Below are 26,891 nucleotides of genomic sequence, written 5' to 3'. Positions count from 1 at the left end.
ACTTCTTGTGTGTTTGTATTGTGCATTGTTCTAATTTCACTCACTCATCAATTGACAGAAGTAAGATAGTAAAAATCAAGAGAAACCAATTCACCCCCCCCCCCCCCCCCCCCCCACCCCCCTCTTGGCTTGTCACCTTGGGCAACACATCCCAACCTCCAGATTTCCCATCACGCCTGTTTCCATCTTCCTCCACGTCTCTCTACCAAACAGCCCAGCATTCGCGTTTGATCCCAGCCTTCCTATTCATCATCCACGGGCAAGCTCAGCCCCTGTTCCACGTCAAACAAAACTGCCTCCACCCTCCTGGCATTTCGGTAGAGAGCCCCAGCTCATCTCCCCTCCTCTTCGCCCGTGGGATCAACTCAAATCCCAGCTTCTTCCTGATTGATCCCGACGTCCCAAGCTCTCCGAGCTTCCTCCCGTGTCCCACGAATGAAGCTAATGCCGTTCCGTCCGCGATTCAAGGAACATCTCCCAGCCATCCCCTGCTTCGAAACCAAGTTCCAATCCCATCTTCTCCGTAATCCTCTCAAACGCCCACGTCATGCCGCATCCCCTGTTCCCAGCTCATGAATTCGTTTCCTCTTCCCGTTCGGAATTGGTTCCATCTCCACGGGATAAGATCAAATCCCAGCTCACGGCTCTTCACTCCTTCCCAGCCGAATCAACCAACCTTCTTCGGATTCCACGTCCACGAATAGATCCAGCTCCCCCCAGCCGAGATCCCAACGTCTCTCCCTTGTTTCACGCATCTTCATCTCATCCGAATCCCCTGTTCCGTGCCCAAGTATCCCGTGGCTAGCCGGATGAACTTCTCGATCACATCTTCACATCTCGATCCCCTCCACGGAATAATCCCCTGTTTCAACTTACACGTCTCCGTATTCATCCTCATCCCGTGAACAACCCAACTTGTTCCCAACCGATTGCTTCCTCTCAGCCGAGAACACCATCCTACGTTCTATCCCAGCTCCTCTTCCAGCCGAATCTAGCATCATCATTCTCTCTCGCATCCCTTTCCTCCGGAACAATCTCCTTCCGATTTTTCCCAACCGAGTTCATTCTTATCTATGGATCCAATCTTAACCTCCAACCATCTGCCTCTTCCCATGCGCCCAATCCTCTTCGTAAATCAAGCATCCAGCATCTTCTTCCCAACGTCCAGATTGGATATTGCAATCATCCGGATCAGATCAAACCTCCACGAGTTTATCTTCCCATTCGGATCAATACAGAGAAAGAAAGAGAGGGGATGCTGAGTCTATAAAAGGAGGAGAGTTCTCCTTAGGGATTAATTCCTCCTTTTCCCCATCGGGAGAAGAAGAAGCTGGGGTTTGGTTCCAGATCTCTCACAGGCCAAGTTCCCACGGGAAGAAGAGGAAAGGCAGAGAAGAGTTTGGGTATTTTGGGAATGATTTCCCAAAGGAAGAGATGATGATTTGTTGAGAGGGAGCCGACGAGAGGAAGGAGCCAATCATCATGAAGTCCCCCTGCAGTGCAGCTGTTCAACTCTTCATGGAAGGTTAATCTCTTCACTAGGGCTGGATGTAACCGTAACAAAGGGACACGAGTTTTATTTATTTATTTTTTTATTCTTGAAATTGTATAAACTTCTTTGATCTTAATGAATATTTCTTTAATTACATATTTGAATTCTGTGATTTTAAGTATGGTGTTTATACAATTGCTCTTCATGATCACTGAGTAAAAATCAGATAGTTCATGCTTAAGAAAGATGCAGTGTGCTGCCACCTTAGATTAGGGTAGACATTGCATGCCAACTGAAGATGGATTATTTTTAAATTACTTTTGTGAATTTCTATTTAAATGCTTATTAGGCTTGTAGCTAATTTGCATGTTAATTCAAAATAAATTGAAATACAATTAACCCTTGTTCCGATGTTAGTGGTAAATTTCTTGCCCTAGATTTCTCCTAAACTGATATTATTTTAATTATATTTTTTTATTATTAAATTTCTTAGTTTAATTTTCTTCCCAAACTTTTCCTTTTAAATATTTTTTTAAGAAAACAACTGTACCCCAATCCCTGTGGATCGATACCCGTAATCACTATCCTACCAGATACGTGCTATTTCGTGGTCTTCAAAATTGACTATCAGTGGCTACGTGTAGCATTATGAGAGCCATGAAGCTCTCCAAATGATCTAGGAGATTGGTGGCATTGTCATACAGCTCCACCTGGGCATCTTGAGTAGAGGTGGGTTCGGTTCCTTCATGATATGCCAGGAGCTCTGAGAAAAAGTTGAGGTCATTGTTTGCCCTCAGAGCTTATTCTCTGAGGGCCTGAATCTGTCGGGCCACTTTTTTGATTCTCCTATCGAGGTCGGCATCTCGCTAGGGCGAGGGCTCCATGAGGCAAAAAGACGAGAGGCTTTGGACAAACTCCTCATCGGAATGGGGGCTTCAAGTATGTCGTTTTCTATTTTGGCCGGGACTGCTCCATAGAGTACACTGGCTTCGGTGAGACCTCTCCTAGTCTTGGTGTTGAGAGCGATGGCTGACTAGGCACATGTCATGCATTGATGATTGAGAGTGGTGGCTGGGCTGGTCAGATTCTGGCTGGATCAGCTCCGATCATGCCACTACATGCTGCAGGCCCTAGATTTCCGTAGCCAGCGTCTGCACCTGTCGAACGAGCTGGTTGAATTGCTTATTGTCCATGAGTGATGTGGGTTGTTCTAGCAGAGCAGCTTCTGGGCTTCGCAACAATCCTTGGGAGGTCGAAGCGCGGCGTTGCAAAGCATGCGACGCATTATGGGATCCTCATGATTCATGCTAGTTGTCCCTCTCTTCAATGGATGTTGATGTTACTGGGGCAAGGTGCCCTCCTTCTAGCATCAATTTGTTGCCATCGAATCCTGGCTAAGGTTAAAGAGCAGCTCTGATGACCTTGAGGTTGGCTTGGGACGAGTTAAGTGGCCGAGGTGCGGGGGGTGGATCTTTTTTGGAGATGGCCTGCAAAATGTCCGCTTGTCGAAGAGTTTCCAGCGGAAAACCCTCTGATGTCTAAGTTAGAATAACGAGCAACAATATAGAAGGAAGAGAATTTCAGCGGAGTGTGATTTCTGTGAGTAATATAGCATATGTACCTAAGGTCCCCCAGGCTACCCCTTTATATATGAGTACCCATTTTTTTGTTATCTGGCCTAACATGGCATGCAATGATGCCAGATAATGGCCGGTAGTACAGCTAAGGCGTGGATGCCTATTCGCGTGGACGGCAGGCAGCACCGGTGGGGCATAGGCTGATCGGTTCTTTCAATTTCAAAAATAAACCACGCAATAGCACGTATCCTGTAGGATAGTGATTACGAGTGTCGGTCCACGGGGATTGAAGAATAAGTTATTTTTCTTTTAAAAAAAAATAAATCAAGAAGAAGGATTTGCTAACTTGATTTAACTAAATTAAACTATGAGTGCGAATTGAAATTTATCAGAGTAGATAGATCTAGGGTTTGAAATCCACCACATAGCATTGCATCAGGGACTGTGTTCTTAATTTTTGTCTTTTGGAGAGGCATGCAATTTGGCTACAAGCCTTTTAAAATAAAAACCTAAAGAGTTTTAGGAAAATCCATCTTCGGTATAGCATGAAGTGTCTACCTAAGTATGCTAATCTAGGGTGCAGCACACCTCATCTTTCTAGGCATGAATCATCTTAGACTACTTTAGCAAACATGAATAGTAAATGGCATGCTCAAGGTTTAAATATCATAAAAGAAATATTTCATTAAAGATAAGAATTTAAACAAGGTCCAAAATAATAAAGAAAATAAGAACTACAATGCCCTAATACATTGCTAGGGCTTCATCCAGTCCTAGACTAAACGTTTAGCCGAGCATGGCTTCCGGACGACCTCCCATCTTCAAGTGAAAGTCTTCCCCTCTCATTCTTCACAAAATATCACAAAATATTCTCTTTCCCCCTCCTTTCTCTCTTTTTTTTTTATTTCTTCTTCTCTTCTTCTTCACTACGAAACAGAGCTCCCCTGTTTTTCCCTCAACCGAGCTCCCCCAAGCCGATGGCCATCCTTCTCTCTTTATACTCGTCTGGGGCGCTCATTCGGGAAGGGAGAAGAGGTCATGGGCCTGATTCCGGGGCGGGATGCTGGAGGGCAGATCGCGGACGAAGAGGAAGAATGGCTGAATCTCGGGAGGAAAGCGTGATCCGTGGAGCGCTGGGTTGAATGACCGGATCAATGGAGCTGGCTGCTGGATCGACGGGAGGCTGATGTGCGGACGGAAGGAGATGAGATGGCCGTGGGATCGGATCATCCGGGATGCTGGCTGAAGGAGAAACGGGCGCGTGAGGAAATTCGGACCGATTCTTGCGGCTTTGCTGGGGTGCTGGAGTTCCGGGAGGTGGATCCGGGTGTGTAATGGACGACGGAAGAGGCTGGACTGCCGGGATCTTGGATGCATTACGGAGAGAATAGAAGCGGAGGATTGTGCGCGGGAGGTGTTGTTATTATTCTGCTGCTGTGAACGCGCTGGGACGAGCGGACGGTCTGGGATGCTGGCTGCACGCACGGTGATCGCGGAGGAGCTGGTCGCCGGCTGCACCGCATGGAGGATTTGCATCGCTGGCTGCTGGATCGACGGGAGGTGCTGCATCACTGGCTACACCGCGTGGAGGAGTTGCATTGCGAGAGGAATGGAATCAATGGCTGGCCGATTTGGGAAGAGCTCCCTATTTCGGCGCTGTGAATTAAAGAGTGGAAGGTTAGGTTGGATGGTTGCTGATCTAGGAAGGGTTTTTTTTTGGGCGCAAAAAAAATGTGGATTTGAGCCTGGGAGTTTTGATAGACACGGGGGGTGATGGATCGCATGAGGATTCACCTAGGAAGCTTGGATTAGTGGTCGCAGGAAAGGAATGGGATTGGTTGGGAATTGGCTTTGGATTTGAGGTGGGTCATGATGGTTGACTTGTCCTTGAGCCCATTGTCATTTAAATTTAATTCTTGCTAAGCTGCTTCAGATCGAACTCGACCAGACAAGACTAAAAACAGGACCGTGACCTAATAAAAAAGGTTAATCAAACCTTTTTTCCATACAAAATTAATTATAACTTTCGATCGAATCAGGACCAAAACCCATTTAATTATAACCTTAGCTTGATTACAACTCCATCAGGTTACCAAACCGAGTCAACACAATCTCCTCCTTATATGTTTTCCTGTAGTTTTCATGAAAGATTGCAACCAAGAGAGAAACAAGTTCAGAATCTGGTTCAAAAAAAGAATTCTTTTCTTCTTACCATATTTTAAATTTATTTTAATGATTATTAAATTTCGTGGTAAAATACGTATTTATCAGTTTACGAACATTGATAAGTGCTACGGAAAGATAACTAAATTATGAATTATTAAGCACTTATCATAGGCAACCGTGCTTCTAGGACTATGGGCCACTAGGGCTGTTGGTTTTAGTTTTGTCAGTCCTTGTTGACACGTATTGATTGTTTTTCTCAATTGATGGCTCCTCGACTGATCGGCTCCTTGGTTGAGGTCGTAGAGGAAGATTTGGCCTGAGGTTGAGGTGTCCAATATTTTCTCCAACAATTATATAAAAAGATATGTAAAAGAAATTTGATGAAGAGAGAGCAGACATGGCTTCAAAGTGTGATCAAGAGAGAGAACATATGGTTTATGGGTTCCAAATGATGCTAACACAACTTAGTAGAGCAATGATGGTTTGATCTTTTCTTTTGATGCTGCTGATAAGAGCACAAAAGTGCGATCTACACATCACTTAAATTAGTATTATTGCTAACAAATAATGATAAAAGTGCATTAATATTATATTTTTGTGGGGTGCAGGTGATCGTAAATCAAAGCTAAAATGCGCATTGAGTCCAAAAGATGCATCACCGCAGGTGACCAGCCAACCGCATGGTTCAACCCCAGTTGCACACTAGAAGGAGGCTAAGTTCAGCCATCCAGTTCATTGCAACCAATTTCCAGCAGCCTGTGCATCTCATCTCGATGGAGCCCTCGTGCAGCCCATCCTCTTCTCTAGCGAGTGATCCACAGCATCCAAGGCCATGCTATCAGCTCCTTCAAGCCGTCCGCATGTGAATCTCCTATGATCAGCTCGCTTCTGCTCATCCAGATTTCATCCGCCCGTCTCACACGCCTCCCAGCCGTCCGCGAAGCATCCACCCAGCATCCCGTGAAGCTTCCCAGCATTCGCGTCCAACTCATCCGCGTCTCAACCTCCACGTCCGTCTGCGTCCCAGTTTCCATCTTCGCCATCCAGGACGATCCCACAATGCAAGCGATCGCGTTTTTCCGAGTGCATCCACAATCTTCCACGTTCCAGCCTCCTCAAATTCCTTCCGTGATTCACAGCGCATTCCTCCTTCTGCAACGCATCCCAGATTCCGCGATCGCGATCCAGCCATCTGCGCGCGATTCTCCCACATCCAAGGTGCTGCGATCTTCCATTCCCGCTTGCAAACCTCCCAGCATCCGTGCCCCATTCTCACGTGTTCCCAGTTGTCCGCGATGCAAGCGATTGCGATCTTCCGAGATTCATCCTATCCGTCCGTCTCCACCGCGTGCGAGAAGGGGATCGAAGGCCAGCTTGATATCTCTCGCTTGGCTGGGGGAAAGGGTCTCTTATCTCTCATTTGGAAAGGAAAACAGGGGCTCTGCCATTGAAAAAAAAAAAAAAAGAGAAACAGGGCATGCTCTGCTTCCGAAAAGAATAGGAAAAAAATATGGGAAAGCTAATGTCTATTATGGAGGGCTAAAGTCCTAGGTGATGGGTGAAGGAAGATCCTTTGATGTACCGAGTTCATGATGTAAATTCTACTCCTTTGCTTTATACGATTTATCTTTTTGATTATGCCATGATTCTTATATATTGAAATTTTTTTTATGATTTATGCTTATTGATACATGTCTTTCTCGATTATTTGATTCATCGTTGACGTTATAAGGCACATTGAATACTTAAAAAGAGAATTCGTGTTATCAAGAACATACTCCATAATTAAATTTTTATCTGCTTATAATTCTTAAAAAAACAAAAGAATTATAGAATTTATCGCATAAATTTGATATTATCAAAGGAGATTCTGGATCCCTACACCATCTTAATTTATCCAAACTTCAATTCTCTATTTACTGATTTATTTTCTATTTGCAAAACATCATCTTAATCCACAAATTTATTAAATTAATTAATCTGAAATTATACTAAATAATCTCATATATATTTCGTTCCCTGAGGATTCGACCTCGGACTCCCGAGAATTTACTACTTGTACGATTCTCTTATACTTGGGAGATTAGTTTCGCAAAAGCATTTTTGTGAACGCATCAGCTGCTAATAAAACTTTTAGGATGCCACATATGCATGAACCATCTTCAACCAGAGCACATGATCCATCTTCTTTACAAGTATGTCTGAATTAACTATCTATGTAACAAAATATTTTTGTTATTTACTAAAAAAAATTCATTTTATATAGTAAACCTATATTTTTTAGGACTTTGATTGTTAAATGTCGTATCTTATATGATTTCATTTTCATTCCTGATAGGGACACACTGCAAGGGGAGATGATGCTACGGAGGGAGAGCATCATTTATCACAGCATAGAGAGGATCATTGAGGGAGACAGAGACACTATGATTATTGAATGTTGTTTTTTATATTCTTTTGGACTTTGATTGTTGAACTTTGATGGTATATGAAGTTGTGGACTACATTTTGTGTTCTTACAATGCTAAGATTTTGTTGTGATAAATGTATTTTATAACTATAATTTCAATCTTTATGTGTTATTATCATTTAATGATATTTGAAAAATATAGATTGTTGTGCAAATAATATACAGCAGTATATAGCCATTGCTAAAACTGTTACAAGTCATTGCATAAACACAAAAATGGAATGTGCAATGGTTATGAAATGTTGCTTGAAATGGGATATGCAGCAGTTGGAATCTATTATCTAAATATAAAAAAATGCTGCCAAAACTTCTAACACACCCGACCCTTCTAGTCAAAAGAACTGCTGCGCAAAACCTCTTAAAGATCGTTGCTTAAACAATCTGAAACCGCTGCCTAAACATTAAAAACAACCAACTAAATACAAAAAAACTGTTGTCTAAGCATGTAAAACTACTATCTAAACCTACAAATATTGTTGCCTAAATATAAAAAACCGCTACTTGAAATAAAAAGAAATGTTGCAAAAACATTCAAAAAAATATTGTCTAAAATGAAAAAAGCAATGCCAAATCCTTTAAAAAAACCGTTGCCTAAAAATTAATAGCCACGACCATAACTTGTAATAAATCATTGCATAAAATGAACAACCATTGTCAATTTTTCCAAAAAAACCATTGCCTATAAAAGGAAAACCGTTGCCAGAATCTCAAAACTATGGCAAAGCCAAAAAAAAAAAACGCCGGCCTTTTCTCTGTTACAGTTATTTTCTTTAGTTAGCAAAAACCGCTACCTAAGATTATGTTAGGCAACCAGCTATTTGTCCACTGTGTTAAATTTAAAAATTCATTGCCTTTGATTTTAGGCAACGGCCAGAAAATTACTGCAGGTATTCTGGGAGCCCCCACCCCCTGGTTTCTTTAAGATAAATTTCGACGGCAGTATATCAGAGGGCGGTTTGGTAGATGCAGCGTGGGTTTTGTGATCAGAGACTAGAACTCCAGAATGATTGCAGTTGGGGGTCGGCGTATATTTGATAGTTCCGTTCTCATGGCAGAGTTGCACACGGCGTGGGAAAGCCTCGTCTATGTTAGAGTGCACTTCGGTACTAGACATGTGTTCCTTGAGGGTGACTCGGCTACAGTGACCGGCTGGATCCGGAGCCGGCAGATCAGGTCTGAGCTGCACCCACTACTCCAGGATATTTGGCGACTCGTAGAGAAGTTAAAGTAATTTCAGGCTTTGCATGTGTTTCGAAAGACGAACTGTGCAACGAATTGGATCGCCTTCTTTGCAACCTACCACTTTGGGAGTGTCTTTTGGAGTATTTTCGATTATGTGCCGCTAGCATTAGATCGTGTTTTTACTGACTGTTCTGGGCTATCTCACGGTGGAGTGTAGTTAGAGGCCGACTTACTAAAAAAAAAGAAAGAAAATTACTGCCAAAATCTTCCGGCAACATTTGGGATTTCAGATAACGTGTTTTGATTGTTACCAAAGGCCATTTTTGTTGCAGTGTTTCCTCTTCCTCAGACCCGATTAACAAGTTCCTCATTGAAAGAGGGATGTTTTAAAATCCCTAGATGTTGTTAAATCCATGAATAAAAAATTCTTGCCTGAACGACGTTGTAGAAGTAAAAACAGATCTGACAGCAAGATTGGTGTTATCCAAAATAACCTGATGATATACTAACTATTATTAGATGCTTTCATTTTTTATTTATTTGGAATAGTATTATTTTGGAATATTTGAGACTCAATTTTGATATTTGTGAGTCCGGTGTCATCTTGTATCCCCTCTTAACTACAACATCACGGATGGTTTGGATGTCATCCAGGGTTCTTGTGACCATGTTGGGCACCGTTTTAACCTACATTAGTCCAAAATATTATTTTGAAAAAAAAATCTAAAAAATATGTTGCAAGTAGATAGGAAACTAAAAAATTATGAGAGTAAATAAATTAGAAAAAGTAGAAATAAGAGTTGCAAACAGAAATTATTTAATTACAATATTTACGGAGTAGAAGAATATGGGAAAAAAGTCCAAAAAAGACAGCAAACAAAATAAGAAAAATAATTACATTTTTTTATAATCTGTGTAATATAATCTAAAACTTTATATTATATTTTCTTGAAATATGCAATGCACTTGCTCGGAAAAGTTGCACCGCATTTTTTTTTTTGTCTTTGGTTCTTGTTCAAGTCTCATTAGTTTGAATTAGCTTAATATGATCTTGTTATTTCATATGGCTTACAGCGTTGCTATGTGTCACTAGAAGTAGAGGCGTTTCCATTATGAAGCAAAATTTATGGACATCGCTTTGAATTTGAGTCTTTAACTTATCTCAATTTTTCATTTGCAGCTGCTCTTAAGGCTGGTCAAACTATGATAGTTTTAATATACTACGTTTTTATTTTCTAATTTGGTCTACTCGGACCAAAAATAAGAACATCATAGATTTGCACATAGAGTGTAAAATTCTTAATTTGACCTTATTATATATTCTCGACTTTTGGATTCACATGCTGATGTAGATTGAATCACACATAGCTTCTACTAGTGAGGATTGGTGTGCTCTCACCATATAGCTCAAAGGAGACACTAATCCCAGCGTCTTCTCATTTAACTAGCTAGGTATGAATCTGCTGCTAGCTAGACATTTCGAGATGTTGGGTGAATATCTCCATGCTGGTAGATGGTAGTGTGTAGATGTTATTATCATAGTTATTTCACTAGCTTTATTATAGGGGTCTTGATTTACTGGCAAAAATGCATAAGTTGCTTGGAACACTTCGATAAAAGTTACAAAAACAGCTAATAGTTGAAAAACCTTGTAAAATGTAAAGTTTGCTCTTATTTGCCTTAACTTTGTTAAATTGTTGGTTTGTATTGAATATAAGTTTGTTTATTTTTTTTTTTTGGTGCAAAAATATAAGTTTTGTTCATGCTTGTAAGAAAATATAAAACACATAAATAAATCTCTCATTTTATAAACTTAAGCTTTTAGGATTAGTGGTGATTTTAACATGTTACCGGAAATGATTATTATTTAACTATTAATCCTAAAATATATGATATACAAATCATGCTAGATGATATATTTGCTGGTAATAGTAGTGGCATATTTACCTCATTTTGTTAGTGTTTAAAATAGTTCGAGTCCTTATAGGTCAGTGTAATTAGTCTTGGGATTTCTTTCTAGATTATAGCTCTGTGCTAATCCTTTCATATATGCTAAAATAGGAGTACCAGCGCACCTTAATGAGATTGTTCATTGTCTACATTTAACTCAATTGAATTTAGGTTATTGGGCATATCTTACTCATGAACCTACTGGGAAGTGATTTATGAAGTTGCTAGTCCTCATGCTTGGCTATAGAAATAATTTGGAGATTAATGCTTAAGGAGAAAACAGTTTCAGACCCACATGACACATTGGCTTGGTCCGGTTAGATTGGGTTAGAAATTACAAACGGATATGTAACCTAATTCTTAAATTGGGCTTAATCTTTGATCCCATCCCGATCCATAAGTCTTCAAAAGTGGATTTGAGGGGGTTTAATTGATCTAGGACCAGGTTGGTTCAATAGGAAACCTACCCATTCATGGACCTATCTATAAATATTTAATATTATATAATGATTAACAATGATAATGCTAGAAAATATTTATAGTTTGGCAAGATCTTGAATCTGTTGGTTTACATTTATTTTTTTAAGATAGTTGTAACTGATATTAAGTAATATTATACTATATTACATATTTATATATTAATATATATTACATTTTATTATATTTTATTGTATAATACTACGTAATAATTTTTATGGTATTTTTTGTCCGGTTATATGATTTATACTCAAATCTCTTCCAAGAAGTGCGAATCTACGGAACGCCAGGTTTCTTTGGCATCTACTACGACACTTCAATTAAAATTTATTGAACTCAAATCATAGCCATCCATCCTTGTTGTATTCTTTTATGCTTTTCCTTTTGTTTTTGCTTTTGCTTCCACGTGACATGATATACATCCTGTTCCAAGTGCAAGCATCTCTGTTCGAGGGAGACAACCCGAACGAGCGTATCTGTGAAAAATTAAAAGCGTATCCACCGGCCCATTAAAAGATTTCATTAAAAAAAGTACAAAGATGCTCCTGGTCCTGGGGCTCTCAGCCATGCGTCAACTAACCAAATACGTCGTGTCTCCACTCGTTTACACCCTCAAAAGTAGAAGACCACCATGTCAGCAAAGTCGCAACCCAAGTCCTTCCTCCAAGTCTAACAATCACTTCCTCTTGCTTTAAAAAAGGATTAAGATAGAGAAAAAAAAGAAAAAAAAAAAGAAAGAGAAAAGAGTGTAATCTGGGAATCAGAACAGGTGCCAGAGATGATGCTTGTCTCTCTGCACCTCCAAAAGTGACAGAGGAGTAGGAATAACAAACACCCCCTAACATTGTCTGATGCATACTCCTTCTTCTTATTGTTATTATTTTATGATTTATCATCTCATTTATTTATTTTTTATTTTAGTCACCCCGACCACTCTCTCTCTCTCTGATAGCTTTGTATGGAAAGTTTATACCTCTTCTGCCCTGCCATTGTTTCTTGTTTTCTCCTCTCTCTCTCTCTCTGTGTCTCTGGATCTTTTTCTCAATGGCTCCAACGGCTCTCCAGGAGAAGCTGAATGGATTGGTGAACTCCATGTTCGCAGAGGTACTCGAATCCCTGAGTGCATCCGATTTTTCTGTAGTTTGGAATCATTTATTACCATTTAGGGTTTTAATTCCTGGTTTCTTGTGAAAAAACTATGTTTTGGTTCTCTTGTTAGTTTTGATTTCGTATGATTTTGTAATCTGGTTCATAGATCTCTAGGAAGTCTATTTCTGCTAATTCTTTATTGATCTTTTAGTGTTTTTGGCATCTTGGATCGTTAAAATCTACATAGTTGACTTTGATTTGGTTGAAAATTTCGTTGTTCGTTCTATCGTTCTTTTATATTTATATACCATTAATTCAAAAATCTCGTATTTGATTCAATAAATCAAGATTTTCGTTGTGTTTTTTCGAAGTACTTGATTTGAGTGGACTAGGGTGTGACGATTGGTATGAGATAAGAGAATACGCTGATTATGTGACCCTTAGCCATTTGTTTTTTTTCTTGTTTCAGGGATTGTTGGATGAACAGTTCCAGCAGCTTCAGATGCTACAAGACGGGAGCAACCCTGGCTTCGTGGCAGAGGTGGTCACCTTGTTTTGCGAGGATTCAGAGAGGATACTTGCAGAGCTGACCAAATTAATGTATTCTCCACATGTTTGTTGTGTCTGGTTGGGTGTAGATTTTGACCTCTTTTTGCTGATTCGCTGAAAAGGTGTAGTATGCTTGTTGTGCAGGGATCAAGCTGTTGTTGATTACTCAAAAGTGGATGCTTATGTTCACCAACTCAAAGGAAGCAGCTCCAGGTTGTTGTCCTTTCCCTTTTTTCTTGGCTTTCATTTTTTTTTTTTTGGTAGTTTGACTTTAATATTTCAGTATGTTCTTATGGCTGCGTGGGTGGCAGAACTGGCATAATTGCTACCTTGCTGTATGCTAATGATTTTTTTGAGACAATCATTTGGCTATTTGTGGTGTGCAACAACCCTTTTCCTTCTGTTGTTACTCTGTTGTTATTAGGCATCATTTCATGGTGTAGAATTCTTGAACGAGAATTGGCTGTTAGTTATGTTGATTTTGCGTTGATCATATATCACAAAATGAATTGCAGAAGGCATAAAATTGCTTTTCAGTATGACGTTCATATCCATTTCTGAGTATCTTTTAGTTTTATTGATTGCTGAAATCACCACATCCTTGTCACTTAGCTAGATAACCTTGAAAAATTATTTAGCTTAGGACCTGTTTGGTACTACTTTTGCTTTTTTGTGTTATTTTCAAAGATCCGAGAAGAAAACTGGACTAGACTGAACCAAACAAAAACAGCAAGAGTACCAAACAGGCCATTAAATAGTATTTTTCGTTTTAGATTTCTCAATTTTGTTTTGTAATCTTTGTGGTGTTGACCTAACTAGTGGTTCACATGTTAGAGTTTTTAAATTTTTGATGGTGTGATTGGGCTAGGAACACAATCTCTCTCTCTCTCTCATGCTCGCTCGCTCGCTTGGGTGGAAGGGGGCAAAGCAGTGCTGCCTTAGCAGCAGGATTCTTTCTTTTAGGTTGTTGCACCGGCTTCGGAATCTTCTTGGAAACACATCCTGCATCGTTTCATTGTAAAAAAAATTTTGAAATACTTGCTTCGCTGCAACCCCGCTCAAATTTGCTCTTGCACCTGTACGTGCACCTACTTCAAGTAGCTAACGGTGCCAAGTGGCAAAGGAAGTCCTGAAGTCTTGTTGCTTTAGACTTGTAGGCAGCCACATGAAGGGCTTCCCCATTATATATAGTAAGATGTAGAAGAAGCGTAAAAATTTTCACCTAAAAGTTATTAGAGTTCTGCATGTGTCATTCAGATGAGGTGAAAGGGAGTGGAGTTCCTGGGTTGGAGAACATAACTTGTGGGTCACAATAGGCTGAGGCCCATGGCCGAGTCTTCCAAAGCAAGACTGGCTTCATAAGAGGCGTTCAGCAATGAGGGCCCATGCCTGACAATTTGAGAAGATAATAAAAAAAGATTAGAATAAAAAAAAAGAGCGGAACACCTCAGGCACCAGGATAAGTGCTAGACTCGGGGGCTTTACTTTTTATATATAGACATTTATCACTTTGGCAATTTGGATGCTATTGTGTTAAGCATGCATAGACTTTCTGACCAGCATACCCTGAATTTTGTTTTGCAAGGTTGTCACAAGCACATGCAAATGTTGAAACAATCTTCTGTTCATGTCAAAATAATGCTTTAAAATGTTTACTCGATTCAGTTAGCATAATGACATGCTGGTTCAACACCTTCTAAATTACATTGTCATATATCAGCACTTATATCTCATGATAATCTTTGATGTACTTGGTGTGTATAAATCATTGATATCTCCCTCTGAGTTCTTGTTTTATGTTCCTTCTATATTGAGAACTTTGTCTGTATGTTTCTAAGTGGGTTCCCTGTTTCTCAGTGTGGGCGCTCAGAACGTGAAACTGGCCTGCATTCAGTTCCGACAATTCTGTGAAGACAATAACAAAGAAGGGTCAGTATTAGCATTCATATTTTGAGCTGTGTATGTAGCATCATGTTCTGATTTTAAACTCAACTTAATGGATTTTTTTCCCCTAAAATTGCAACTTATACGATATTTTGTAGCTGTCTGCATCATCTTTTAAACTCCCACCACAGCTTAAAGTCACTAATGTACAAAATATGCAAATTAGTCAACTTTTCTTTGCTGATGCTTGGTCAGTAGATTCTGTGTTCAGTTTCTCTGAATTATTTTGAATGATGTACGAATTTAGAATGGCTCCATGCATCTTCTACATAAAGATATTTTCTCAAAAAATTTTCTAGCATAGCATTTACTCTTTGAAAATTTCTTCAGCATGGTACTTACGAGAGCTTTATTAAAATCCCGAGTTAGAGAGATGGGGTCTGTCGCTATTGACCTCCCTGGAGAGAAACAGTTAAGTTTTATATCACAAACTTTATGATAAAAGAACAATATACTGTATCGCACAAATCAAAATTCTAGTTAGATCTGACCCACATCACTACTTGAACGTGCAGAAGTACCAGTGAGAACCTGCTAGACCTTTTCCAAAACGTGGTCCTGTGAAAAAGAAAAAAGCTTATCCACCTTTAGGTGCACAGTCCACCTAAAGTCAACCTGAACCAAAGTGAATGATTTCTATAGTCATGCATCATAAACTTCCTTTTTTTTAAAAAAAAAAATCATGTAGTGTAGATGGATATGTTGATGGGACCAAACTTATGCTGAGGATATCTTTCTTTATAGCCTTTCTATGTCAAGCATCAAAGGAGAGAGACTAGAGAGACTTGGACCTGGAACCTTCTGATGCACAAGGATGAGGAAACTCAACCTATAGGTTGCTGGAAAATTTAATTCTATCCGAAGATATGAAACTAGAAGAGTTTGGTGTAACTCTGAGTCCAAGTTCAAATCTGAATCCATAATATAATACTATAATAGGAACTCCCAAGTGTGTGACTCCAACCCTGAGTTTGATTCTCTTTTCTTTTTCTCTTATTTTCTCTTCCAATTTTATCTTGAGCATTCATGACTCCACCATGAGGCCCATAATGGAGAAGATACCTACAGCCAAGGTCCGCCCTACCGGGTCCGGTAGGTGTACCGTTTGCCTACCGGACCGGTACAGTTCCGGTTCGTACCAAAATCGGGCGGTACGAACCGGGAAGCTCTTCCCTGTCGGAGCCAGGGAAGAAGAAGAGAACGAGAGAGAGCATGGGGAAGAGAGGGAGGGAGACCACCTGTGGCCGACATCGGAGAGCCGCGGCCTCGGCCTCTGCCGCACCCCCGCAGGTTCCCCCGCCCCCCGCTAGGCTCCGCCGCCTCTCCGCGACTCTCCGATGTCAGCCACAGGTGGTCTCCCTTCCTCTCTTCCCCGCAGTCTCTCTTTTTCTCTTCGTCTCTGACACGAAACCGGCCTGTACCGGTTTTCACGACTCCGGCATACCGGTAGCTGGCCGGACCGGTTTGTAGCGGCCTGTACTGGCCGGTTCGGCATACCATGCCTACAGCTATATGCATTTTTTCTATTCTTTCACACTAGGCTGCTTTTTTATAGCATATTACTCTTGTTTCCCCTTTTGGCTAATTCATTCATTCCATTTCCATAGTCACATGCATTATATGTGTAGCAGTGCATGTTTTTATATAAAATGAATCAAGAAGGTGAATTCTCTAATAGAAAAGGAACTGACTAATTAGTATGTAGCCTGATTAAATCTAAGATAAAAGAAACCAATGATTCGAAGAGGCTCTGAAACAGCTGATTTGTGCAGCAGGGGTTAAACCTCAACAGAGGGCTAGTTAGCGGTCAGTAGAATTAAGTTTGTGGATCGATATTTGAAGGAAAACAATGAAACTTAACCAGATCTAAATGGAAAGATAAATACCAAGTGAAAATATAGAAAGTAGAAAAGCAAGAGGAAACAACACATTGGCATAACCAAAGTACAAAGAAAGAGGCCCACAGGGAGTTAACACATGCATCTGATGCTCATCTATATGAATAGAGGTAGTTGGGTATGTTTACTATCCAATGCTTCACAAAGAAAGGGCGCAAGTGATAGCATATACTTGGTAGCTAGAGGATGCTCCTTCAGTGGACGATGCTTGATCTACAATTCGCCACTTTTTCTGCTTATGGTTTCATGAATGAAGTAGTGGAGCATGCAGTACTTAATGCCAACAGAGTTGTCCTTATCATACAAATAAGGAATCATGTAGAAGTAAGGGAATAACTGGTCATCACATGGTTGAAATGACTATTGTTGTCATAGGTAGCTGCCTAGGTGCCTAGGTAGTCTGACTGAAATCTTGGAAACTATAATGCCTAGATGCTCTCTTATCTGCCGGGCGGGGTAACCTTCTAATCACCTAGGCTGGTGCCTGATTGCTTTTTGACCAATTTTATATAGGAAGGTGTAAAAACCTAGCACCTCACCCAAAATAGCTAATGGGAAGGTATTTTTGGATTTCTTAGCCATGTATAAGTACCCAAAATCTTCTCTCCGAATAACCGATGTGGGACTAAACACATGCTTGCATGGGTCTCACATACTTCCTCGTTTAAGCTTTGACGTTTTCGTCAGACTAAGAGTTTGAATCCATTCAAATCTAATCACAAACACCACAATCGGCACGTAGTCATCCTCAATGAGCCAATCCTGCAATGTTCCCTAATCGACATGAACCATGGGCCGAATCCATTCTGAAATTATTATCCATTTTGAAATTATTTGTAATAATCTAGGACCTTACCCGAAATAGCTAGTCGGAAGATATTTTTTGGATTTTTTAGTCCTGTATAAGTGCCCAAGTTCTTCTTTCCGAATAACCGATGTGGGACTAAACATATGCTCCCATGGGCCCTCACAAAGGGTGCATATTAAAGATATATTTATCACTTTAAATTCTAACCATGTTTCTTTATATCTATAAGATTTATTTACTACCTTCAAATTTTAGGGTATATTTATTGAATCTAATGTTTTTTTATTTGTATTCTGCAATTCAAATTCATGCATCTGTGTTAATTTTCTTATAAAAGGCTACAATACAAACTTTATTAATTTTTGGAGAATTTTTTAACTCCAAACATTAGCTTGACCACCTAGGCTCTGCCTAGACATTTGAAGGGGCCACTGATTAGGTGTTTTGACAATCTTGCAAATTACCTCAAGCTCCCATTACCAAACCACTTCTATTAAGGTTCACCGAACCAATATCAGGGTTCGTAATGGTCGGTAACTAATCCATATAGTACCTATACATACTATACCAAGCCAAGGTGTATCAAAGACAAAAGATCAGGAGAAGAGGAGGGGAGAGATGGAGAAACTCTAACCTAAACCTAGGAGAACTAGGGGAGAGAGAGAAGATGAAGGGGAGAAAGAGGGAGAGGGAGGGAGGGAGAGGGAGAAGCATGTTGAGGGAGGGGCATCAGCATTGGCGTTGTTTGAGGGAAAGATCTTCCAAACCATCAATTTAGGGATAGGGCATTGGTGTCAGCATTAATCGATGTAGATTGTTAATAGAGAGATTGTCAGGAGAGAGAAGAATTGAGAGAGGGGGAGCTGGAGAGAAGCTTTGAGAGGGAGACCAATGGTTTTATATGTATGTATGTGTGTAGTAGATTGAATAGAATGGCTCAACCATATCGGTTATTGACCGATTCAGTTCATTATGCCTCGAACCGCTAGGTTCGGCATAATTCGGTGATCACTGGTCTTTATAAATCTCTTTTCGAGAGCAAAGAAGTCATAGAATAAAAGTGATTGGAGTTTTTTTAGAAGGGTCTTTCTTCATTCTTGATGATGCTGCAAGGAAACTTTAACTCACATCATGTTATTCTTTTCTTCTTGATGCTGATTTTTCTTTTCGAATCATGTTGTCAATCTGTTTTCAAAATCAAACTAGTCCAAATCCCATGAAGGATTACTATCGAGATTACTTGGACTATATTTTTCATGTATCTTCCTATTGTTCATTGCTATACCATCATTTGCTATGTGATACTCAATGAATGAGGTAGAAGTAGATCCAGCCACTACTACAATCAAGGTCTATTAAATCATGCAAAACTGGCCAGTTTTGGGCATATCGAACTGGACCGGTTGGTTACCAGCATAGTTCATCCCATTGTTTCGAAACATAAATCCTACCGCAGCTTTCGAGCTCCTATGGCTTCATCTCTTCCCTCTCGGTGATTTTGATGCTTTGTTCAACACTCCTCTCTCGCTCTCTACTAGATTGAAGCTCGAATCCCTCTCTCGTCACCTCCTCTGGCCCCTTCGCAGCTCCATTCGACGCTCCACCCTTGTTCGAACTTCAAAGCATGTCGTTCTCTTTCGAAATCCTAGGTCGCTGTTGCAGGGGTGGCGAAAGATCCAGGTGAGTCCCTCCCTCCCCCCCTCCCTCTTTCTCCATCTCCACTCCCCCCACCCCCCCCCCTCTCTCTCCCTCCCTCTCTTCCTCCCTCTTGCTCTCCCCCTCCCCTTGTGAAAATTGGGGGTGTCTTTGTTTCGTTTCAAAACATAGGATGCTCTTTTTTTTTTTTGTAAATTTCAAATTGAAATTGGCAAATGGTTTGCCGACTTCACTCTGAAGAAAGTTGACAAATTGTTGCCGATTTCAATTGAAATTTACAAAAAAAAAGTAGGGCATCTCGTATTTCAAATTGAAATAGGGGGAACCCCTGTCGATGAGGGCTTTCAAGACCTCCCCCTCCCCCTCCCCCTCCCCCTCCCCCTCCCCTCCTCTCTCTCCCTCCCTCTGTCTCTATCTTTTCCTCTCTCCTTCTCCCCCTTCCTCTCCTGCTCTCCCCATGTTGATACGCTCCGGAATGGCATAGTTGGACCTGTACCATATTGAACTAGCCGCCAGCTAGTACCCTCTTTGATACCAGTTTGGCAAGCCTTGATTGCAAGACTTGCTTCAGGGCTTAGGAATCACCGATGGGAGCTGTTTTGTTGACAGGTTTTGCTAAAATGATTGAGTTGTACAAAAATGGTTGTGGTTGACTTTAATAGAACTTGTTTTACCAAAGTTGACAACTCATAAAACTTGAAAAATGAGTTTTATAGAAAACAATTCTCCCCCTGTTTTTGTAAAGTGTGTTTTACAAAGAATCATGTTTTATGATTAATTGTTTTAGAAAAGCTCATAGGGGACCAAATATTCGGATCCGAAGTTCTTGCACCACTATCGTGGAATTGTGCCACGAGAGAACAATAAGGCATATGTAAATCATCATTTCTCATTATTCAATCTTCCAACTCCCACCTCCAGTGTTCAATCTTCTTCATATACTATTTATTTTCTTGCTATTCTCCCTAAACTAGGACTACCATGTATAGCTTTCTCCTCCTTAGCTCCTCCGTTTGAACTTTCTTTCCATGTATGGAAATGAGGCCATGAAAGATTCTTCCCAAATTCATCCTCCTTTGACTGTAGAAGAGAAGGAAATTTATCTGTTGGCATGTGTTCCAAGTGGAACCTATAGGAGTACGAATTTATCTTTTCTCTTCTTTCTTTTCTGTTGAGGAATCCTTCTTTTAGAAGGAACCTTGGAGGTATCGGTTGCTCCAAGAAAGCCTTGTATGGCTGGAGCTGTTTAATAAAAGCCTTGCATTAATCCTAGTCTCCAATCAGTGGTCCTAGGTAATAAAGCCTCTGATCTTGAGTTAATGACTGAGCAAATGTCCCCATCATGGTCTGCCATACCGGTCCGTACCGGCCGGTATGGGCGGGTATGTACCGGTCCAGCCTGGGACTGTTATGTAGCTTATCGTTAGAGAACCGATATGGGACTGGTACAGACCAGTACGGGACCGGCATGGAACCGGTACGTACCGGTCTGGGCCGCCACTGGTACGCCGACCGGTACCGGTACTGGTACGGCGGACCTTGGTCTCCATTCTTGAACTCTTTGATTATAGATGAAATTGAGATGCTCTAATCGTAGGATATACTCTCTACGAGACAATCTTGAATTTCCACAAAACTGGACATCCACAACCCATGCTGTAGAGTGAGATAATTCATCAAATCAAAGAGGATATATCTTGTTCTGTTTCTATTTCAGCCTAACACCCCCCTGGCAGGTACCTGCCGGTAGCAAAAGGCACACTGAATCCTGCTCTTATTCTCTCTCATGATATGCTTCTGAATCTCATCCAACCAAGCAGATTGAGTGGGATTTTCTTTAGTAATTACCCTCCATCATTTTTCCCCCCTGATCTAGTCCCCATTTCATCCCTTCTCTATTACCTTTGATCTCCTTAGCCTTCTCTATGGCTTTGATAATCCCCACTGCTCAATCACTTTGCAATTTGTTATCTCTCTTTCTCATGGCAGTGGGAACATTCCAATAAAAATAATAATTACTATGGATATTTATATTTTGCTTCTTGTCTTTCTTTCTTAGCAATTTTTGTAATGCTATTAATTTGTTATATTTATTTCTATTAGCTGAGAACCTTTAATCTCTCTTTCATTATTTTTAACCCTCTTGCTTCCCAGATAAAGTTTCCCCATTCCCACCAACTTAGAACTGCTTTTAATCCTCTTTGTTTCTTCTCTTTCTTCATTCATGACCTTGGCATGGTGGTGGACCCTGATTTTCTTGACTTATTTGTATCCAAGGGATATGCTTTCTTGAACCTGTGCACTCGGGTGGACCCTGATCTTTAGGACAGTGATGAAAGTAGAACTCCTTATACCTAGGATAATTATCATATAAATAGTTTATTGAGACTACTTTATGCCCTAAATGCATTATTAGTTGGCCTTGGATCATAGTCAATCATGATGTTAAGATATCGTTCTTTGAATTTTCATCACCAGGGGTAGAATCAAGTCAACTTTTAATCAGGTTCCCTCTTGGATCTACCTCCAAATATGATTATTGTAGGCTTGATCTAAATATAAATGTTTATCCATGACTGATTGCATGATCCACCCCTAATCCCTAGCTTAATTTAAATTAAACTCAGTTTATATTTGGGGCTTAGTTGTTACCTCATAAATTCGTCCATTTCTTTTCCACACTATCAAAGTCAAACATTAAGGCTATAAATGCTTCGGGTTTGGACCAAGTCATGCAGTTCATGCTCTGCTGAGACCTCAATTTGAAGCCCAGGCACAATCTAGCCACCAAGAAAGGCCACAATTCGAGTGCCCAATTAATTTTCTTAGTAATCTCACATTCATTTTTTCTTTATAGGGGATGGTGTTCTTCCTTTATGTGAAAAAAAATATTTATTTTTATGCCACATTTTTTTTCCTCGAAAGAAAGTTAGCTTATATATGACAAATACACATTTCAAAGTAACTAATAGTCATTATGTAATAGTTAACGTTGACAACTCAATTAATTGTTTATATATTATACACATCTATTTTCTTAGTTAGGACTCTTGTTTCTCATTAAACTTGATTGCTACACCTAATCTTGGCCATCTTGATAAATGAACCACGTTTTCTAGATCAAAGCTAGCTAAGGAATTGTTAAGCTTCACCTGATTTAGAGTGGCCTAGGTTTATAGGGCTTTTAGTTAGCACAGCCCATTGGCACTCTTATTGTATAGATATGACAATACAGAATTCACTGTAAATGAAGTAAATAATCCAAAAGTCATTATAAACCTTGAAAATGATAGAATATAGTTGTTCTCTTGGATGATTGTCTACCCTTTGTTCATTTCTTTAGATCTAGGAGAAGGTTAGAGCCTTAGAGGCAATGTCCATGGGGGGTAACATGTTGGGCTGGCACTGAAGAAGGTTAGAGGCAATAAATGGTAGGGAACATTGTTTGGTATTTGGTAGGATATTTTATATTTATTATGTCTATCAGTGTTGATATAGGAAATGTGAACCATTATTAGAGGAAACTTGGATAAACAAGCTGTAATGAATGGGCAGGAGATTATCTCACTTCCTTTACATGAATGTATTATTAAAAATCACAAAATTACAATGTTTGGCTCCATTGTTTAACCCTTGGTGAAAAGATAATAACTTCAATATGCAAACTTCGTTCAGTAATAAATATTTATATATAAGATTGAAAGTATGATGAAGAAATTCGAAGGAGTGGAATGCTTTAGAGAATGCTATTGTAAGTTAGGTTAATCCTAACCCAGAATATTAGAAAGGATAAGACCGGAGGAGTAAGAAAAATAAAATGTATAAGATGTACTATAATTGTTATTATGTAATTGCTTCATGGGATCACCATGACCAATGATGCTGTCACACAATCTGTATTCATTAGTTTTGAACCTTATATGTTCCCTTCCTCTATCGTTTCATGTAAGTCTATCGAAATTTCAACTGTATCGGGGGAACTTAGTTTATAGTACATCAAAGTTGATTGTTAAAACTGAACCTAGGACGATACTAACTCAGATACAATCTATAACAACATGATTGACTCCTCTACAACTAGTGTTCTTTTGTTAAATACTCTATAAGATTTACTAGTTGTTGAGTATCCAAGAAATATACCCTCATCTAATTTCGCATTAAACATAACATGCCTCTTCTGATGCACAATCTGTGTATGTTGAAATTGGACAATTTGCATACCTTGTTTGTTCCTTTCTCATTCCACTTAGGGCTTTGTAAAAGATGCCTCAGCAGACCTCCCATGCTTTTATACCTTTATTATTTTTCCATTTTTCTTCTATGGAAGAAGTACATATGCATATCTAGTAAATTTCCAACCACAATTGCCTCTTCCCCTTTCACAAAAAAAGGCTTTTAAAGATATAAAATCATAATTATTTCTTACTTTTTATTCATACCATGCTTTAGGCATGGTAACTATGAATGGATCCCAATGATTTCTACTATTATTTCTTTCAATTTTCTCTTATTAATTGTCGAAACTACGAAGAGTAAACTAAACTGCTAGTGCATTCAAATGACATTTACGCTTTTCGTTAATCCTCTCATTGTTGCCTAAATTGAGATGGAAAATCCTGCCTTTTCTTTACTTATTGTTGATTTCATGACCATTTGGATGGATTACTGGTTTGAAGTTCAATGGAATAGATCTTGTTCTTTCTCTCACAAGACTTCACTATTAAATGGGAAATGACAACCATAAAAAATTAATCAATGTATGCTCCATAAGCCTGTGTTTGTTCAAGGATGTCCCCTCCGCCCACCTCCCAACCTCTTTCTTGTTTTACTTCTTATATTGTCTCCTTTTTGCAAGGAAGATATGAATCATCTGGATGAAAATGGAAATGTTCTATGTGGTTTTAATTGGGTGCATTACAAGTTTGTGCTGAGTGGATGCCACTGTAATCTATATAATCATTTCTTTCCCCATTTTGAAATAGAAGTGACATTCCTGGCTAGTCCTGCTGATGAGGCACATGATGTTATTTTTATAAATGTGGAGAGAAATTACAATATGGGTTATTGTAGCATTATTTTAGAAAAAAAAAGCTTCACATTATATAGGTTTTGTTAATGTCGAGACTGAAAAATAAGACTAATCCATTTGTGGAGACTATTATTGATGCATGTAGAATGTCAAAGATATCAAATACATAGCAACATAGGGATCTTTATTTTACCTGATGTGTTTAAACAAAAATACTTTAATCTAACCTTCAATTTTGATAGAGGTGGTTTAAATCCTGAATCTTTGAAATCTTTGTGTTACTTGAATATTGTTATGGATACAAGTCTCATGTTCTCTCCTTTTTCTTCAAAGCAACTGGCATTACTGTGTATAGGTCTAATTTTTTTGAGGACCTTTGCCTAAGTTGATGGAAATTTGTTTTCTCGTCAGGTGTATGAGGGCTCTGAATGTGGTCAAGCATGAATATTATCATCTGAGAAGCAAATTTGAGACCATGTTACACGTAAGTTAGAGATACTAATTTCAATTTTACATTTGGAATTGGGATTGCATCTGAGAAAACCTTTGTCTTCCATGACCCATTATTTTTTAAACTTTTTTGAATTAGACGAAGTCATGAAACTAATTTATGTATTTAGAGATTTCAGCTATTTTTTGTTTCATTGGTTCTCTCTCCTCCCATGGAGAAATTAAAACTTCAGCCTCAAGCTTCATCTAAATATGGGGTTTTTGGATTGGTTGGCATCTTCATATCTGGGTTGGCCTGTGCTTTGCTTCCTCCTTTTTAGCTACCCATAGATTCTTCGTAAAGAGAGAAGCCAGAATTTCTGCTAGAACTTAGCCTTCACTGCTGATGCTTGATCATTTCCTTCTAGAAACAGCATGGAAGGAGAAAATCCAGTTATCCTTGATGTCATATTGATGATGTGAACTCCGCAACACTAGGACTATCTTTATTTGTAATTTGCTTGAAAGGACAGTGAGGAGGTTCCTTGGTGTTATTGTCTGCATTTGCCCCTGAGATGCAAATCTTGGAGGAGTTAAATGGTAATCATATACAAATAGCAGTCTTAGTGTTCCCAGGGAGGTGGTTGGGCCCTAATGGCCTTCGGTAGCTTTTTTGGATGCCTGTCTTGGCCCAAGTCCAGATGTAGGTTTCCAACTTCGCACCCAGTTAACTTGGTTGAAATGGTGACCATCAAGCACTTTGTTTTGAGCCCTTTTGGGCATTCCTAGGGTATATGGAGGGCATTGCTGCTCCTCATTATATATCTAAGGCGGTGCTGCATTTTCTTCGATCTTCTTGTCTTGCAGCCTTACTAGATTACTGATGGGGAGTTGGAGTTGACCCTTAATCAGTGCACTGTAAGGAAATTATCTGGTGGCGGTGTTAAATAGTTCTGAAAATTCCTATGATAACTTAGAGTCAAGTTGGCATCATGGTAGATTTTCTTGTATAAATTCTTCACCTGTTTTTGCAGCAGCTGCTGACAATGAATGCAGGAAATCAGTAGTAAGATAGTTCAGTGGATTTTTCTTGATATATTTTCATCATTAGTTTTATGATTAGCAAACCAAAAACTGTGTTGAGATACTTGTAATTTATTTAATTAGCATACCTGTTTATTCATCTCTGGCTTTTCTCATTGGCTTTTTTGTTTGATGCAGCTGGAGAACAGAATTCAAGCCTATGAAACTAAACAGCAAAGCTAGATGGCAGAGTTTCTGGTCCCATGATCCCAGTTAGCTTCTTGACTCTTCTTTAGGTGGTTATAGGACATTGCAGTAACCAGTAAGACTGTTCAACAGAGAATACATTGTGAGATCGTGTATGAAGTTCAGTTTCATAAATTAAGTCAAAACTTCTGCAGGGTGGCGAACAATAAACTGTCATGTTCTTTATCATTTGAAAATTTCTGCTCTAAACTAATTGAATCTTTGCAAAATGAGCCATAATGCTTGATCTGCATTTCAAGCCAGTGTTCACGTAATAGTTTTCGGATCAAGATTCAGAGGCAAGCTTGTTGGCTTTGGTCCTGCACTTGTGTAAATTGTTTTGTCGTGGTCTGGATGTCTTGCATTGATTGGCTTATTTTCTTTAAAATGTACATTTCACAAGGCTTTATTTGAGGTTTATTGGAAAGGAAGGCAACTAGGAAGGAAAGGGAGGAGAGCGGGAAGCAGCAGAAAGGGGCAATACTTTTTTTCTTGAAAAGTAAAAAACTTAATGATGGTTTAGCCCATGCAACACACACAATGGCGCATGGAACATCCAACAGACATCATCTAGGAAGTGCTTCGATTGGCACGGTATTTAACATGTGTAATGCACATATAAAAGTTATGGCAGTTTACTGGAAAAGAAAATATTATGTGTTCCCATCCTATATTGTTATATGTCTTTATAAATGATACGCATTTGAATCAAGAATGACCAATCATCTAGCTTTTTTTTGGGGGAACCAATTTATTTGCTGGAATAATATAATAAGTATATGTTCAACAATTGTCATTTTGGTTCCATGATCACAAACATGTAGAGCATTGGCATTGGCATTGGCATTAAGTACTGGCAAATTCCATTTCAAAACATGTGAGGTGCGTTTTCAAGTGGCAGATAGG

The 26,891-nt window shown here is 39.4% G+C and overlaps 1 protein-coding gene and 1 long non-coding RNA gene across 3 annotated transcripts; both read left to right on the top strand.

Moving 5' to 3' along the window:
• Positions 1-217: 217 nt before the first annotated feature.
• On the top strand, positions 218-7,822 carry LOC120106793. The gene is made up of 3 exons (XR_005508822.1): positions 218-1,525; positions 5,844-6,829; positions 7,574-7,822. It is a non-coding gene; the product is annotated as an uncharacterized LOC120106793 (long non-coding RNA).
• Positions 7,823-12,033: 4,211 nt separating this feature from the next.
• Positions 12,034-26,320, top strand: LOC103696281 (histidine-containing phosphotransfer protein 2-like). Of its 2 annotated transcripts, XM_008777846.4 has the most exons (6): positions 12,042-12,418; positions 12,873-13,003; positions 13,097-13,165; positions 14,810-14,881; positions 24,699-24,771; positions 25,938-26,320. In XM_008777846.4, the coding sequence occupies exons 1-6, from the start codon at positions 12,359-12,361 to the stop codon at positions 25,980-25,982; spliced, it is 450 nt and encodes a 149-aa protein (XP_008776068.2). In that variant the 5' UTR covers positions 12,042-12,358; the 3' UTR covers positions 25,983-26,320. The 2 variants fall into 2 exon arrangements, with proteins under 2 accessions (XP_008776069.1, XP_008776068.2); XM_008777847.4 differs by lacking the exon at positions 24,699-24,771 and having other exon boundaries at positions 12,034-12,418.
• Positions 26,321-26,891: the final 571 nt, after the last annotated feature.

The sequence above is a fragment of the Phoenix dactylifera genome, unplaced genomic scaffold (assembly GCF_009389715.1).
Source record: "Phoenix dactylifera cultivar Barhee BC4 unplaced genomic scaffold, palm_55x_up_171113_PBpolish2nd_filt_p 000636F, whole genome shotgun sequence".
NCBI classification, from domain to species: Eukaryota; Viridiplantae; Streptophyta; class Magnoliopsida; order Arecales; family Arecaceae; genus Phoenix; species Phoenix dactylifera.
The sequence above is the reverse complement of the archived record's forward strand: the minus strand, read 5'-3'. Positions and strand labels throughout refer to the sequence as shown.

Coding starts and splice junctions, on each gene's coding strand:
- LOC103696281 (XM_008777846.4), top strand. CDS start 12,359: ATGGCTCCAACGGCTCTCCAGGAGAAGCTGAATGGATTGGTGAACTCC. Junction 13,004..13,096: donor GCAGAGCTGACCAAATTAAT/GTATTCTCCACA, acceptor CTTGTTGTGCAG/GGATCAAGCTGTTGTTGATT. Junction 14,882..24,698: donor GAAGACAATAACAAAGAAGG/GTCAGTATTAGC, acceptor TTTTCTCGTCAG/GTGTATGAGGGCTCTGAATG.